The sequence below is a fragment of the Triticum aestivum genome, chromosome 1B, assembly GCF_018294505.1.
Source record: "Triticum aestivum cultivar Chinese Spring chromosome 1B, IWGSC CS RefSeq v2.1, whole genome shotgun sequence".
In the NCBI taxonomy this organism is placed as follows: Eukaryota; Viridiplantae; Streptophyta; class Magnoliopsida; order Poales; family Poaceae; genus Triticum; species Triticum aestivum.
This window is the reverse complement of record NC_057795.1, coordinates 694,522,654-694,537,819: the sequence shown is the minus strand read 5'-3', so window position 1 is coordinate 694,537,819 and position 15,166 is coordinate 694,522,654. Positions and strand designations below refer to the sequence as shown.

General features: G+C 44.8%; 1 protein-coding gene across 1 annotated transcript; it reads left to right on the top strand.

Annotated features, from left to right (window-relative positions):
* The first annotated feature begins 1,522 nt into the window (after positions 1 to 1,522).
* On the top strand, positions 1,523 to 2,667 carry LOC123101919 (uncharacterized). Its single transcript, XM_044523164.1, has 2 exons — positions 1,523 to 1,970; positions 2,290 to 2,667. The coding sequence occupies exons 1-2, from the start codon at positions 1,690 to 1,692 to the stop codon at positions 2,441 to 2,443; spliced, it is 435 nt and encodes a 144-aa protein (XP_044379099.1). The 5' UTR covers positions 1,523 to 1,689; the 3' UTR covers positions 2,444 to 2,667.
* Positions 2,668 to 15,166: the final 12,499 nt, after the last annotated feature.

The following is a 15,166-nucleotide window of genomic DNA, read 5'->3' as shown; positions in this document are numbered from 1 at the left end:
CCTAACCGACGCCTGCAACCGCGTTAGGTGGGCTGGCCCATTTATCTGTTTCACACTGCAGTAGTTTTTCTTCTTCTTCTGTTTTCAAAAGAGTAAAACAAGTGCTCTTGCGGGGTGAGTCGAACCACTGACCTCCTGTGCCGTGACGCAATGACCTAACCACCACGCCTCTCAACCACGTTTGATATTTTCAACTTTGCTATTCTTTTATTACTTCTACTGTTACTTTCCTTTTTTTTCTTTTTCCTGGTTTGATGAACTTTTTCTGCGAAATTGATTAACTTTTCTTTAAAAGTTGATGAATTATTTTTCAAATTTGATAAACCTTTTTCATATTCGTTGAACTTTTTTCAAAATCTGTGAACTTTTATGAAAATCGATGAACTTTATTTCAATATCGATGAACTTTTTTCAATTTTCTTGAACTATTTTGTATTTCGTGAACTTTTTTTATCCGTGAACGTTTTTCAAACTGGTGAACTTTTTTAAATTCATTAACTTTTCTGAAATTAGTGAAATGTTTATAATTTATGAACCTTTTTTAATTCTCGTAAGCTTTTGTCAACTTGCTAACCACCTAGGACAACACACCTCCTTTGCTAAGTTTCTCCCATTTGCCCTTTTTGTTCTTTCTTTCTTTGTCTTTTTTCTCTTTCTTGTTTGCATTTTCTATATTTTTCTTTAATTTTCTCTTTCTTATCCTTTTCTGTTTCTTTCTTTTGTTTTATTTAATGCGTTCTTTTTTCTAAATTCGTGATTTCTTTTCTAAATTGATCAAAAAATCAAATTCGATGAACTCTTTTCAAATTTGGTGAACTTTTTTCAAATTTGAAGAACTCTTTTCAACTTCAATGAACTTTTTAAATTAAGATGAACTTTTTCCAAAATCTATGAACTTTTTTCAAAATCTATTGGTTTTCAAAAAAAATGATGAACTTTTATTGAAAGGTTGGTGAACTTTTTGGAAATTCCATGAACTTTTTTTAAATTTAGTGAACTCCTTTTCAAATTTGATGAACTTTTTTCAATTTCATGAACTTTTTTGAATCCGTCTACTTTTTTGAATACGTGAACTTTTTTTCTAATTCGGGATATTTTTTAAATCTGTGGACATTGAAGTTTTGTTCAGGTTTATGCTTGAAAAGAAATCAAGTTTTCCTAAATAGCACGGCAACTATTGTGTTCATTATATGTACGCGCATCATTTTTGACAAATGGTCGTTGTGCCACAAGTGGTCAGCCGAGCGCGCTCTGATCTGAATGTCTCCGGTTTGATTCCATGCGGCAGCCGGCAGCCAATTGTTTGATATTTTTCTCGCGCTATTACTTTTTGCGCTGCTGTTCCTGGGCCGGCCCACTGGCGTGCCGCAGTGAGCGCCAGTTGGCTCATCTGGCGCCTGAAGCGCTGACTAGGAGGTCCCTGAAAACTGCCGAAGTGGACTGTGTACGTGGGCTGGGCCTTGTGCTGGAGTATATACCTGGGGCGAGCGAGCAAGGGAAAAAGAGCTTTGTGTTCGTGTAGACTAAAAAAAAAGGAAAAGGAAAAAGAGCTCCCCTAATCGATCTCCAGATTGAGATCCCCTTCTTGCTTTCGTGTTGGAGACGGAAACGAAGGCGCCTCCCTCTGATCTGATATATACTGGAGTAGAATCGATCGAGAGGATCATCAGGCATCAAGTGAAGAAGTCGATGGCGGCGGCGATGAGATTCGGCGGTGGCGCTTTGCTCCGGCGAGCGCCCGTGGCGGCGGCAAGGGTGCGGCTCGCCCACACCAAGCCCTGCAGCCCGGAGGAGATGAGGGACGCCGCGGCCCGCGTGGCGGAGATCGACAAGGCCAAAGAGGAGCTGTTCGACAAGGTGCATGGCATGGTTACCACCTACGATGTCCCGCGCAGGATGAGTCGCGAGTACATGCTTCTCATGCAGCGCCTCTCCTCCCAAATCAACCCTAGACCCCAAGACCCAATCTGGTAACTATCTATCTTGTCTCATTTGATTATTATTATTTCGCATATTGTCTCTTGTCATGTACTCCCTCCGTCCCATTCTTGTCTTAGATTCGTCTAAATACGGATGTATCTAGGCGAATCTAAGACAAAGATTTTGGAACGGAGGGAGTACTTGTATTGGACGTTTTTGCAGCCTAATCTTAGTACAATCCAAATAGATAATACTAAGACTAAGCTACAGAAACGTCTTTCGTTAAGCTACTACAAATCCAATTCATCAAAGTTGTACTATATTCCATCTCATCCGTATATATTGTTTTTGTATTGTATTGTTTTGCAGGCGTTTTTGTCGACGCCACGAAAGACGCAATACTTACTACAAGTTTTTGGGGGCATGTACGAATGGCCTTTTGACTGGAGTTGGCATCGGCTTGCTCGTGTTTGTTCCACCAAAAAAGTCTGTCGCGGACTGGTGGAACAAAGTTACTAGTTGAATACACCTTTCCTCTCCTACAGCATACTTACTAGTGTCAAAATTGCTTTTATATTAATGTTTTTATATTATGGGACGGAGGGAGTGGCTTATGTTAGTGCCAACAAGACTAGCTTGTCATGAGGATTGTACTAGTCATCATATATATAGCTTAGCTGCTAGTTCTATCTTTGGATTGGACGGTCTATCCATCTTATATCGGCTTGTAAGCCTATGTTTCTTGTATGGTCTTTGCCCGCTAGCTACATAAGCTCTTTCGAACACATATTGATGCTGGCCGGCATGATCATCATCTTTCCCCCCTGCCGGTCCATCTGGGTCATGGTCGGTGCACGTTTTTCTCGCTCCTGCCATCTACGCTTGCATTTCTGTCCGTGAAGCTCTCTCGGACACAAATGCCTAACACGAGTTCATTCTTCTTTTTTCTTCTTCTTTTTGACAATGCAACACCTTCATCCTGCTCTTGAGTCTTTGTGATATGCCATTCATGAGGTGGTTCCGACCGATGGTCTCTCTCATGGATAGCCTACACTACCAGGTCGGTTTACAAGGTCCAGTATAAAATCTTTCGCAATAGCTATACCAAGTGCTTCGGTAAATTAATATTTTTCTGATTAAATTAATTCAGAAATAAATCTTGATGATATCACTAACAGTATGCTAATCTCATACTAATATGTAAATATGGAGGTGCATACTAGCCATACAACATGCATATCTATGATGAACTTACTAAGTTCTGTAAATTAATAATATTTATGTTCAATTTTCTTTTTTCTTTTTTCCCTTTTCTGGTTCGATGAACTATTTTTTAATCGTAAACTTTTTCTTCAAATCGATGAATTTCTTTTTTGCAAAATTGATAAGCTTTTTAAAAAATCAATTAATTTTTTCCAAATTTAGTAATTTTTTAAAATTCGATGAACTTTTTTTCAAATTCAATGAAGTTTTTTCAAATTGTTTTTTTTTTGCAAATTCGATATTCTTTTCCCAAATCGATTTCTTTTGCAAAATTCAATGATTTTTTTTTCAAATTTGTGAACTTTTTCCAAAATCCATGAACATTTTTGAATTCACAATTTTTTCATTTTTTGTGATTTTTTTAGTTTTTTCACAAGTCAACGGTTGACATGCTAAAATGCGACCGAGTGCTCGACATACATTGGGCAGCCCACAAGCGATGGCGTGTGGGTGCCTGGACGCTTCCCTGACGCTTAACGCCCCGAATAGGAGCTCCGTTATTTTTGCCTCAAAAAAAAGGAGCTCTGTTGTTTTGTTTTTTTAGGGGGAAATCATGCCGCTTTATTTAACCAAAACTCGGAATGTCATCTGAAATTACATCTAAGATAAAATCTGGTGGCGAATTCGCCCAAATCTCAGAACGGTTCTCCCCTACCCCTACTTTTGCTAACTTGTGAGCGGCAACATTCCCGGACCGATGAACCCAAGAAACCCTGGACTCCTCTCTTGACCTAAGCATCGCTTTTATCTCCTCTACCCATGGGCCTGCAGCAGACAAATTCCTTTGCGGTGAGTTGAGCATCTTGACCAGTGCCAAGCAATCAAGCTCGACATGCACCCGCGGAAAGTTTAGGGCATTTGCCACTTGAACGGCTTGCCTGCATGCCAAAACCTCCACCATCTCCGGATCATTGCTGTGAGGAAAAAACTGGCATAGTCCCGCTCGAAACGCCCCTGATGATCGCGAAGAACTGCACCGCCACCTCCTTTCTCTCCATGCCTAGAGATTGTGCCGTCGGAGTTGATCTTAATCCATCCATCAGCCGGGGGTTCCCACTTCTGGATAGATTTTGGCTCCGGTCGTGGCGCCTTTGTCTCATGAGTTGTGTTCCAGTCAGCTACTTGTACCAGCACTGTCGCTATTATTTCATGGGGTGGAGCTATCTTCCTCCCGTCTCTCGTGTCGTTTCTTGCCAGCCAAAGATTGTAAGCAGCCTGGAGCATGAACTCCTTCTCATCCCCGGACGCTCGAGCGAACCAGTCAAGTAACCAGGAAGCAAGGCCGCGCTGAGAATGAAGGTGGCTTGGTGGTGCATCCAGGGACAGCCGCACCTGCTTCCTCAACTTGTCCCAGAACATGATGGAGTGTTGGCAGCCCCAAAACCTATGCATCATCGTCTCTTCCCGGGCGCACACAACACAAAAAACTCCTGGCTTAATCCGACGACGGTGAAGTTCAGCTCCCACCGCAAGACCGTTGTGAATCATGCGCCACATATGAATCTTGACCTTACCCGGCGCATTTGTATCCCATAACGACAGGTATCCTTTGTGCATAGCCGCTGAACTAGAAGGCTCCGGCTGTCCGGATCGTGCCCTGTTTAGAGACATCCGAAAGTGGTACGCTGACCTCACTGTGAAGACACCATCCCGTGTAAAATTCCATGCAAGAAGATCGTCCATCGCCAGGCCACCAATGGCAATCTGTTTCACATCGATAGCGTCAGCAACGATAAACATCTGATCGACCAACTCCTCATTCCAGGATCTACCATCAGGGTTCATCAAGTGAGACACTTTGGTTATACCCTGGATATACACCTGACCGAGAGGTTTTGTGCTCCCATTGCGAGGGATCCATGCATCATGGTGGATGTTGATATTTGTGCCCGACCCTATTCTCCAGATCAACCCCTCCCTTAGCAAATCTCGGCCATGCAATATACTCCGAAAGGTGAAAGACCCAGAAGCCGGGCAGGATGCTGACAATATTGACTCATCCTTAAAATATCGAGCTTTAAGCACTCTGGCACAAAGAGAGTTAGGAACTTGAAGAATTCGCCATGCTTGTTTCGCTAACAACGCTCGGTTGAAAGCCTCCGGGTCACGAAAGCCCATGCCTCCAGCCCTCTTGCTCGCACACATCTTTTGCCCAGCGATCCAATGGACCTTTCTCTCACCATTCATTGCACCCCACCAGAATTTAGACGAGATTGAAGTCAGGTTCCGGCACATCTTCTTTGAGAGGTGAAAACAACTCATGGTATAGGTCGGCGTCGCTTGCAACACAGATTTAACAAGAACTTCCCTTGCTGCTTTGGATAAACCTTGGCCCTTCCATCCGCACACTTTCCCTTTAGCGCACTCCGTGACGTGTTTGAACGTCCCCTCCTTGGACCTACCAACCAGTGTTGGTAGTCCCAAGTATCGTTCACTCAAAGCTTCAGACTGAATGCCCACTATTTGCTTCATTTGCTCCTTCATTACATCTTGGCTGCCCTTTCCAAAAAAGATAGAGGACTTCTGCAAATTTACCTTTTGGCCGGACGCTTTTTCATACTTCACAAGAATCTGTTTTAGCATCTCCATGTTCTCCCTCGTCCCTTCCAGAAAGACAATACTGTCATCTGCAAAAAGAAGGTGAGTTATATGGGGGCCAGTGCTCCCAAACTTCACTCCCGCTAGCTTTTTATCATTCTGGGCTTTCTTGAGCAGCGCTAAGAACCCTTCAACACAGAAGAGAAACAAATATGGAGATAAGGGGTCTCCCTGTCTTAGGCCCCGAGAAGGTAAAAAACTCCTGGACAGTGCAACATTCAATTTAACAGAAAACCGCGCCGAGGTGACACATCTCATGATCATGGAGACCCACTGCGGATGAAAGCCAAAATGTGTCATAATCTTTTCCAGAAAAATCCATTCCACTCGGTCATATGCTTTCATCATATCCAGCTTAATCGCATAGAGACTCTTCTTCCTCTTCCTATTTCTGATAGCATGTACACACTCATACGCCACAAGTACATTATCCGTGATCATCCGCCCGGGGACAAATGCACTTTGTTCTTCAGAGATTAAGAGAGGAAGGATACCCTTCAACCTGTTTGCCAAAACCTTAGTAGCTATCTTATACAAAACGTTGCAAAGGCTAATTGGGCGGAACTGCGAAAGTAACTCCGGTGAGTTAACTTTCGATATCATGACAATGATCGTATCATTGAACTCAGTTGGTGTCAACGCCCCCCGCAAAAAGTCTCGAACTGCCGTGCATACATCTCTTTTTACCAAGGACCAGTGCCTTTGGTAGAAGAGAGCTGGTAAGCCATCCGGGCCTGGCACTTTCGTTGGCCCCATTTGAAACAGAGCAGTTTCTATCTCCTCATCCAAGATGTCTGTCGTTAGCTTGGCGTTCATGTCGTCCGAGACTAGCATATCGATGTTTTGAAGTAGCTCATGATCATCCACCGAGCCCTCCGAGGTGAACAAAACTTCATAAAAGCAGGCTGCCATCTCCCTCATCTCCTCTTCCACCATGCATCTCGAGCCATCTTCCCTCCTCAAAGCCCGGATAGTGTTTTTCCTCTTTCGATGTGTTGCCCGATTCTGAAAATATTTGGTGTTTTGATCCCCCGCCCTTAGCCAGTCCACACGCGATCGCTGACGATACAACAGCTCCTCCCGCGCATATATCTCTCGCAGTTGGCTCTCTATGTCCCGGACCTCCAGTGAGTTCTCGGATGCATCGGCCCTGCTGCGGGCTTCAGCAAGTTGCATCTTGAGCTTGGCGATTTGGCGCCGGATGGACCCAAAAACTTCACGCGCCCAACATTGCATGCTTCCAGACATCCTACTCAACTTATCCCAGGCTGCCGTCACGGAGTTTGCGTCTGTACCAGCTAGTGACCAAGCATTTCTGACCATCTCCTCATACTGCTCGTGCCTTGTCCAAGCCTCTTCAAACTGGAAAGGCCTCGGACCCCGGTTTGTCACGCGTGGAGCCGTCTCCAGCGCTCTTACCAGTATAGCTTGGTGATCTGATTCCTCCGTGACTAGGTGTTCCACGTGCGTTTCAGGAAACAGCTCCAAAAATTTGTCCGTGCACGTCGCCCTGTCCAGTCTCACCTTGACGTTCTCTGTCCCATCTCGCTTGTTATCCCATGTGAAGGGATAGCCCGAGAAGCCCAAATCTGAGAGTCCACAATCCGCTAGACAGTCCCGAAAATCCTCCATCTGAGCAAAGGGTCGCAGATTACCCCCAAGTTGGTCTGATTGGAAAAGGGCTTCGTTGTAGTCCCCTACACAAATCCAAGGAAGATCATCTTGTGCTTTAAGGAACCTGATTGCGTCCCATGATTTTTTGCGCAAGTCTGTCTTGGGTTCCCCATAGAAACCAGTGAATCTATAGGTCTTTCCCTCCCAAACCATTTCCGCATCGATGAAATATTGGCACCATGGCCTAATGTTAACCTGCACATTATCTCTCCACCAAAGAGCTAGCCCTCCGCTCAAACCTTGGCAATCAACCGCAACTCTGCTTCTAAAACCCAAACTCCACTTAAGCTTTTCCATCGCCCTCGCTTTCTTTTTTGTTTCAGAAAGAAAAACCATCGCTGGGTTGTATGACCGTATCAGGTCCCTGAGTTCGCCTACCGTCGAGTCCAACCCCAATCCTCGACAGTTCCAGGCCAAGAAATTCATTGCGACCGGCGGCCCCCCTCATCGGGGTCCGCCGATGAATCATTGTTCTCCGAGAGCCGATCAAACACATTGGACGTCTTCCTTCTAGTATCTCTGATGAATTCATCATTTGACATTTGCTTATCAGGATCATGTTTTGCTACCCAATACTGCCTAGGCCCTCTCTTCCTTCCTTCCTGTTCAAACCTTGATGAATGATAACTTTGCTGCACCGGCCTGTACTCCTTTCTGGGTCTTCTAACAAAATGTCATCTTCTTCTTCCCTCCTTGTCCCCATACCCCTCCCTCTCATTGTTTCCATCATTTCTCCTAAGAAATCCCTTATGCATATAAAACTGACTCCCACCCTGATCGCCCCTTCTTTCCTCCTGCCTCTCCCATGAGCTGTTTGTATAACGTTGTTGCTCTTCTAGCTTATGCCGCAGATCCCACTCCTTTATTTTCTCTAAGTCTTGCCTGAGATCATGTCCCTCCTTTCTTGACACCTTATCTTTCTCCTTCAAAGGGCTCGTAACTTCTCCTCTCTCAGCTTTTGCGCCACCGCCAGTGCGTGCGGCATCTGATCTAGAAAACTCCTCTTGCAGGTTACGTTTCGTGGGAGCATCTGCTCTGTCAGCCTTGCCTTGGAGCCTTGGGTCGCTGTCGCCCGTGCGCCTACTATTCCAGCTGTTACTGCTCCCAGCCGGTCCATGGGATCCACCTTTTGCTCCACTCGCCCTTCCTGGCGACGCCCTAAGCCAGCCGCCCCACTGTTCGGCCGAGTCCACTGGAGCGACGCACACCCCTCCTGCATGAACCATCGGCCCACACTCAAAACAGAAATGAGGCACCTTCTCATAATAAAAGTCAAACCAGGTACCCAGCTTATCCTCTCTAGATGTTTTGAGGTTAAAACCCCTCACAAGTGGTTCATAGACATTTATCTTGGCTCTGACTCGAAGAAACTGTCCCCTTGCAATGCCATCTTTGTTAGTGTCCACCCTTACTATCTCCCCCAGCCAATTCCCTAGGGCTCTATCAAATGATTTCGTCCTCTTATCTAGTGGTAGATCATCCACCCGAACCCAAACATCGGTTTTATCGAACAACATCTCTGACGGTCTAGTCTTGCCCTCATACTCCTTCAAGATCAGTACACTGAAATCATATTGCCACGGTCCATTGAACATAGCATGTTTCCAATCTCCCTCACTCCCAAAGTGTACCTCAAAGATATTAGAGCCCAGATCCATAAACTTGGCTACCTTGTGTAACCCCCATGCCCTTTGCATTGCTCGTTCAACAGCGCTCATGATCATCGGCCTCGCCGAGCACACCTTCCCCACTGCTGACCAGCGAAAATTCCTGGCGCTCACCTTCTCTGGTTCGTCGAACACAAAGCCCTGTGCCTCCTTGTCCAAAAGCACCATACCTCCCAGCCTCGCTGAAAGGCTCGATGTAGGGTCTGGGGTTTTGCACTCCTCTGGGGATTTTGAAGAGATCCGGCTAGCCGAACCATCTGATTTGCGATGCGGTGTTGTCGACCCGGTGTCATCTGTAGCTAGGGTTTTCTTCATGCCCGAGGCCAGTGCCCCTGCATCCCCCTGCCTATCAGTCGCGTTTCCCCTTTGAGTCGTCCCCATACCAGCAGCGTGGCCAGATTGGCCTGAGGATTTCTTCTTGTTTGCATCGTCAATCGATGCCCTTACGCTGTTTTGCACCATCGGGGTAGCCGCCGCCGCCGCCTCCTTAGAAGTTGAGCCCGTATGCCCCGAAACCCTAGACATCTTCTCCACAACCTTCTCTGCCATCCGCGCAACCAGCAGCCATCCGCGCAACCAGCAGCCATCCGCGCAACCAGCAGCGCAGAAGAAGAAACACCGGTCGGTCGTAAGGGCCGCGCAGTCGCCTCCCTCGAGAACCACCGTATCCACCCTCACCCTCGCAGCTCGAAACCCTAACCCTAGCAGTGGAAGGCGATCGCCATGCAATCGCCACCCGCCGCCCTAGAGTCTCTCCTGCGTGGTGGACCCCAATGGAGCTCCATTGTTTGGAGCCATGCATGTGTGGCAGAGAGGACCGGTGCTATCCATCAGAGAAAAGATAGAAAAGGCTAATTGACCTACAACCTAGCACGTGGTGGTGGAGTTATCTTAACGGTGAAGTGCACACGCGAACAAAAGCCATCTTCTGCTCCCGAGCTCATTGATAAACAGTAAAATCCAAAAAAATGGAAAAAAATCAAACAAATCTGAATTTTTTTATGCAAACATTGACCAAAGTTTTACATGCTTGCAAAATTTTAGCTTGAAAAGATATTTGTGGAATTTGTGGAAAAAAAACAAAGTCAACACTCCAAAATGCTTTAAAAAATAACACGTTTGGAGCATCGATATTTTTTTGCCACGACTTTCAAAAACATGATTTCAAGATGAAATTTTGTGAGAACGTAAAAGTTTTGTCAATGTTTGTACAAAAACAATTCAGATTTTTTTTCAATTATTTTGGATTTTACTGTTCACCGAGCTCATTTGAGCTCGGGCTGAGAAATTTCATGTGCACACGGGAAGGATTATATGGTGGAGTGTGGCTTTAGTTCTTTGTTCATGGTTGTGTATGAATATGTAGCGTGAGGGTTTGTGGTGTGCGTGACGTGATGGAGACGTGTGTACAAGGTTTGGAGGAGTCTAGAGCACATCGCGACGGGATCATGCATGCACATGGCGTCAAGGAAGACACGGAGATGTCTGGGGCAGGCATGATGTGCGGCGGAGCATGCTGCAGTCAGATAATTTTGCCTGGGCCGGACTGGATAGTCTGATGGATCGATATGGATGTTGGTCAAGAAGAAGATGGCAGTGATTTTAGCAACGACGACATAGGAGCATGATACTGATGGTGGCCGACTTCTAGGCGTGGAAACACGTGGTGCGGGTCTGGGGGCTTGTGTGGCTTCGACAAGACTATGGCGCATGGTTGATTCAAGGTAGTGTACACCTGAGAGCGTGAAGTAGCGGGGCGTGGGGTGATATGTCTCCAATGTTATAAATTTTTATTGTCCCATGCTATTATATTATCTGTTTTGGATGTTTAATGGGCTTTATTATGTATTTTTATATTATTTTTGGGACTAACCTATTAACCAAATGCCCAGTGCAAATTGTTTTTTTTTGCTTATTTTAGTGTTTTCGCAGAAAAAAAATCAAACGAAATACAAACGGAATGAAACCTTCGGAAGAGTTATTTTTGAAACAAACGCAATTCAGGAGACTTGGAGTGGACGTCAAGGAAGCAACGAGGCAGCCACGAGGTAGGGAGGCACGCCCGGGGGGATAGGCGCGCCTCCCACCCTCGTGGGCCCCTCATGGCTCTGTCGACCTACTTATTTCGCCTATATATAATCATATACCCTGAAAACATCCGAGAGCACCACGAAACCCTATTTCCACCGCCGCAACCTTCTGTACCCGTGAGATCCCATCTTGGGGCCTTTTCCGGTGCTCCGCCGGAGGGGGAATCGGTCAGGAGGACTTCTACATCAACACCATAGCCTCTTCGATGATGTGTGAGTAATTTACCACAGACCTTCGGGTCCATAGTTATTAGCTAGATGGCTTATTCTCTATCTTTGGTTCTCAATACAAAGTTCTCCTCGATTCTCTTGGAGATCTATTCGATGTAATTCTTTTTGCGGTGTGTTTGTCGAGATCTGATGAATTGTGGGTTTATGATCAATATTATCTATGAACAATATTTGGTTCTTCTCTGAATTCTTATATGTATGGTTTGATATCTTTGCAAGTCTCTTCGAATTATCGGTTTAGTTTGGCCTACTAGATTGATCTTTCTTGCAATGGGAAAAGTGCTTAGCTTTGGGTTCAATCTTGCGGTGTCCTTTCCCAGTGACAGCTGGGGCAGCAAGACACGTATTGTATTGTTGCCATCGAGGATAAAAATATGGGGTTTATATCATATTGCTTGAGTTTATCCCTCTACATTATGTCATCTTGCCTAATGCGTTACTCTGTTCTTATGAACTTAATACTCTAGATGCATGCTGGATAGTGGTCGATGTGTGGGGTAATAGTAATAGATGCATAATCGTCTCGGTCTACTTGTCGCGGACGTGATACCTATATACATGATCATGCCTAGATATTCTCATAACTATGCACTTTTCTATCAATTGCTCGACAGTAATTTGTTCACCCACCGTAAATTATGCTATCTTGAGAGAAGCCACTAGTGAAACCTATGACCCCTAGGTCTATCTTCATCATATTATTTTCTTATCAATTTGCTATTTCTACCGCCGTTTATTTTGCAATATTTATTTTCCAATCTATATCATAAAAATACCAAAAATAGTTATCTTATTATCTCTATCAGAACTCACTTTTGCAAGTGGCCGTGAAGAGATTGACAACCCCTTTATCGCATTGGTTGCAAGGTTCTTATTTGTTTGTGTAGGTACAAGGCAACTTGCGTGTAACCTCCTACTGGATTGATACCTTGATTCTCATAAACTGAGGGAAATACTTACGCTACTTTGCTGCATCAGCCTTTTCTCTTCAAGGGAAAACCAACGCATGCTCAAGAGGTAGCATGGGGTAGCATGGCGCGGCTACATAGAGTCATGTTGAAGGTCGAGCTGGAGTCTGGTGGACGAATTCACTCTATACTGATGGAGAGGCTACAACGCAAGAGCCTGGAGAGTCGAGGCCTATTTCACCGGTAAAGAGAGAGACTCGCGGTTCGGAATAGGGCCTAGTGGTCTGAAGGAAACTTGATACTCGGCATCGGTCGACGATGACTGGTTGTGGTAGGGTTTGAGTGGTGTGGGTCCATGGCCCTGCAGACTCGACCAAGACAGGAGGGGCTTTGACGCAATGATAGCGACGAGGCTTACGGTAAGCATGGGGCACAACGATAGGACAAGGCACTGTTGGTCAGACAAAGTGTGCAGAGGTTGCTGAAGCAGTGTTGACGAGTAGTCGGTTCAAGTTTGTGATTGGGTCTATCGGTGTCGGTTAATGGACGAGAGTTGACCATGGAGAATCTAAGAAAGTGGCAGAAAGTCTGAAATTATCAAAAGTTGAGAGAGTACATGGTCATATATTCTGTGATGTTCACTCCACATGACAAAGTGTTGATGACAAGTATAGAAGGAGGCAAAATGTTATAGTGGTGGGACATGTCAGAGACTATCCGGGAAAAAGATGAGGCAACTGCGAATTTGACTAAGGATAACATAGGGCAACAGTGAATTTTCTTCAAGTTTCATACATAAGTCAATAAAGAGCTAGGAGGTTGAGTTCGGGTAACTATTATTGTGGCGTTCAATATGAGTATTATTTTTTCACACAAACAATAATTGGCATGCTCTATCGAATATGTCCACATGGACAAACTCGAGAAGAATCGGGCCCAGGAAGACAAACTCGAAGAAGAAGACCGCCACCCGGGCGACAACCACGTCTGCGAGGATTAAACATCCTAACTGCTATTTGTGAGTTGCGTTGGGATTTTCCCCGAAGAGGAAGGGTGAATCAATGTAGTAGCTGATAAGTATTTCCCTCAGTGAGAATCAAGATTATCAAACCAATAGAAGAATCACACCAAGCCTAGTGAAGAACATCTGCACACATAAGAGCAAATACTTGCACCCAACACGGGTAAGAGGGTTGTCAATCCCCTTGAACTCGTTACTTGTAAGGATCAAATCTGGTAGTAATAGATATATAAATTACAAAACAAAATAAAAGTAAATAAATCGCGTCAAGGTATTTTTTTTGTTTTTGTAATATGATAAAAGTATTACCGGTGCCATAGATTTTACTAGAGTTTTCTCTTTTGAAGTGGGTGAACAAATTACTGTTGGACGATTGATATAAAAGCACATAGTTATGATGTTATTCATGGTAATGATCATGTATATAGACATTACGTCCGTGACAAGTAAACCGAAATGATTTTGCATCTAATATTATTACTCCACCAATCGACGCTATCTAGCATGCATCTATGATATTACGTTCATAACAAACAGAGCAATGCATGAAGCAAGATGACATAATATGGACAGAACAAATTCAAGCAATATGAATAAACCTCGTCGTTTTACCCTTAGCGGCAACAATACAAACTTCCTCGCTACCCCCTCTGTCATGAGGCGAGGACACCGGAAGATTGAACCCATTACAAAGCACATTTCCGTTTGAAGATAAATCAATCTAGTTGGCCGAGCCAAACGAATAGATCGGAGAGAAATACAAAGCAATAACAATCATGCATAATAAAGTACAACAAACACTCAATTACTTTCAATGAATAATCTGATTATAAACCCACAATTCATCGTCTCCCAACAAAACACACCGCAAAAGAAGATTGCATCGGATAGAACTCCACGAAGATTATGGAGAACTTTGTAGTGAAGAAGAGAGTGAGAAGAAGCCATCTAGCTACCAAATGAGAGCAACAAGGCCATCCTTGTCAGGCCCGTGCATGAGGAGGTCATAGGCACCCTCATCGGATAAAAAGTCTACCATTATATTAGAAACCGTCGATCCGGCTCATCGGAGGACCGAAAATCCTACATCGACGGAAGCAGAAACGTGTAACTCAACAACAACAGTAAGGTGGTTCCGCGAGCTCGAATGTAAATCATCCGATGAAACTACCAAATCAAAATGTGTGGCCATTGGAAGAATTCCTTTTGATGACGGCATGTAGGAGTAGACACATCCCCAAACTAAAAATGGGAGGAAGGTGAAAGAGATGTGCTGCTAGTTGAGGTTTGTTGGCTTTGGGAAAGAGAGTTTTTTTTTTAAACAGTACAGACGCAAGCACTCATAAACGCACGCATACACTCATCCCTATGAACGCACACACGAACACTCTGCCCCTATGATCATCTCCGAAAGACCGAGCCGATATATCATCTTGAAATTTACGAAGTCACCATAGCCACCTCGTCGTCGACGGGTTCTCAAAATAATTTGAGGGTTCTTTCTTATTTCGGATCGGAGTAGTATAATTGCTAGAAAATTCAGTGTCTCATTGTGGAATTCTAAAATAAAGTAAGTCCCTTTTTTATAGAAGGGGCAAAAAAAAAAAAGGGAAAAGGAGGGGGGACTCCACCCCGACCCGCCATCTTTGCCGTGGGGCACCCCGGGTTCCCCAGTATTTCCTCCCCGAGCCCCGGAGCTTGTCCGTCTCCTGGTCAGGGTCAGGTGCTCTCTCGCTCCTCCGTCCCCGCAAGAAAATCCCCAATCCCTCCTCCTCACTCCGATCCACTCGATCG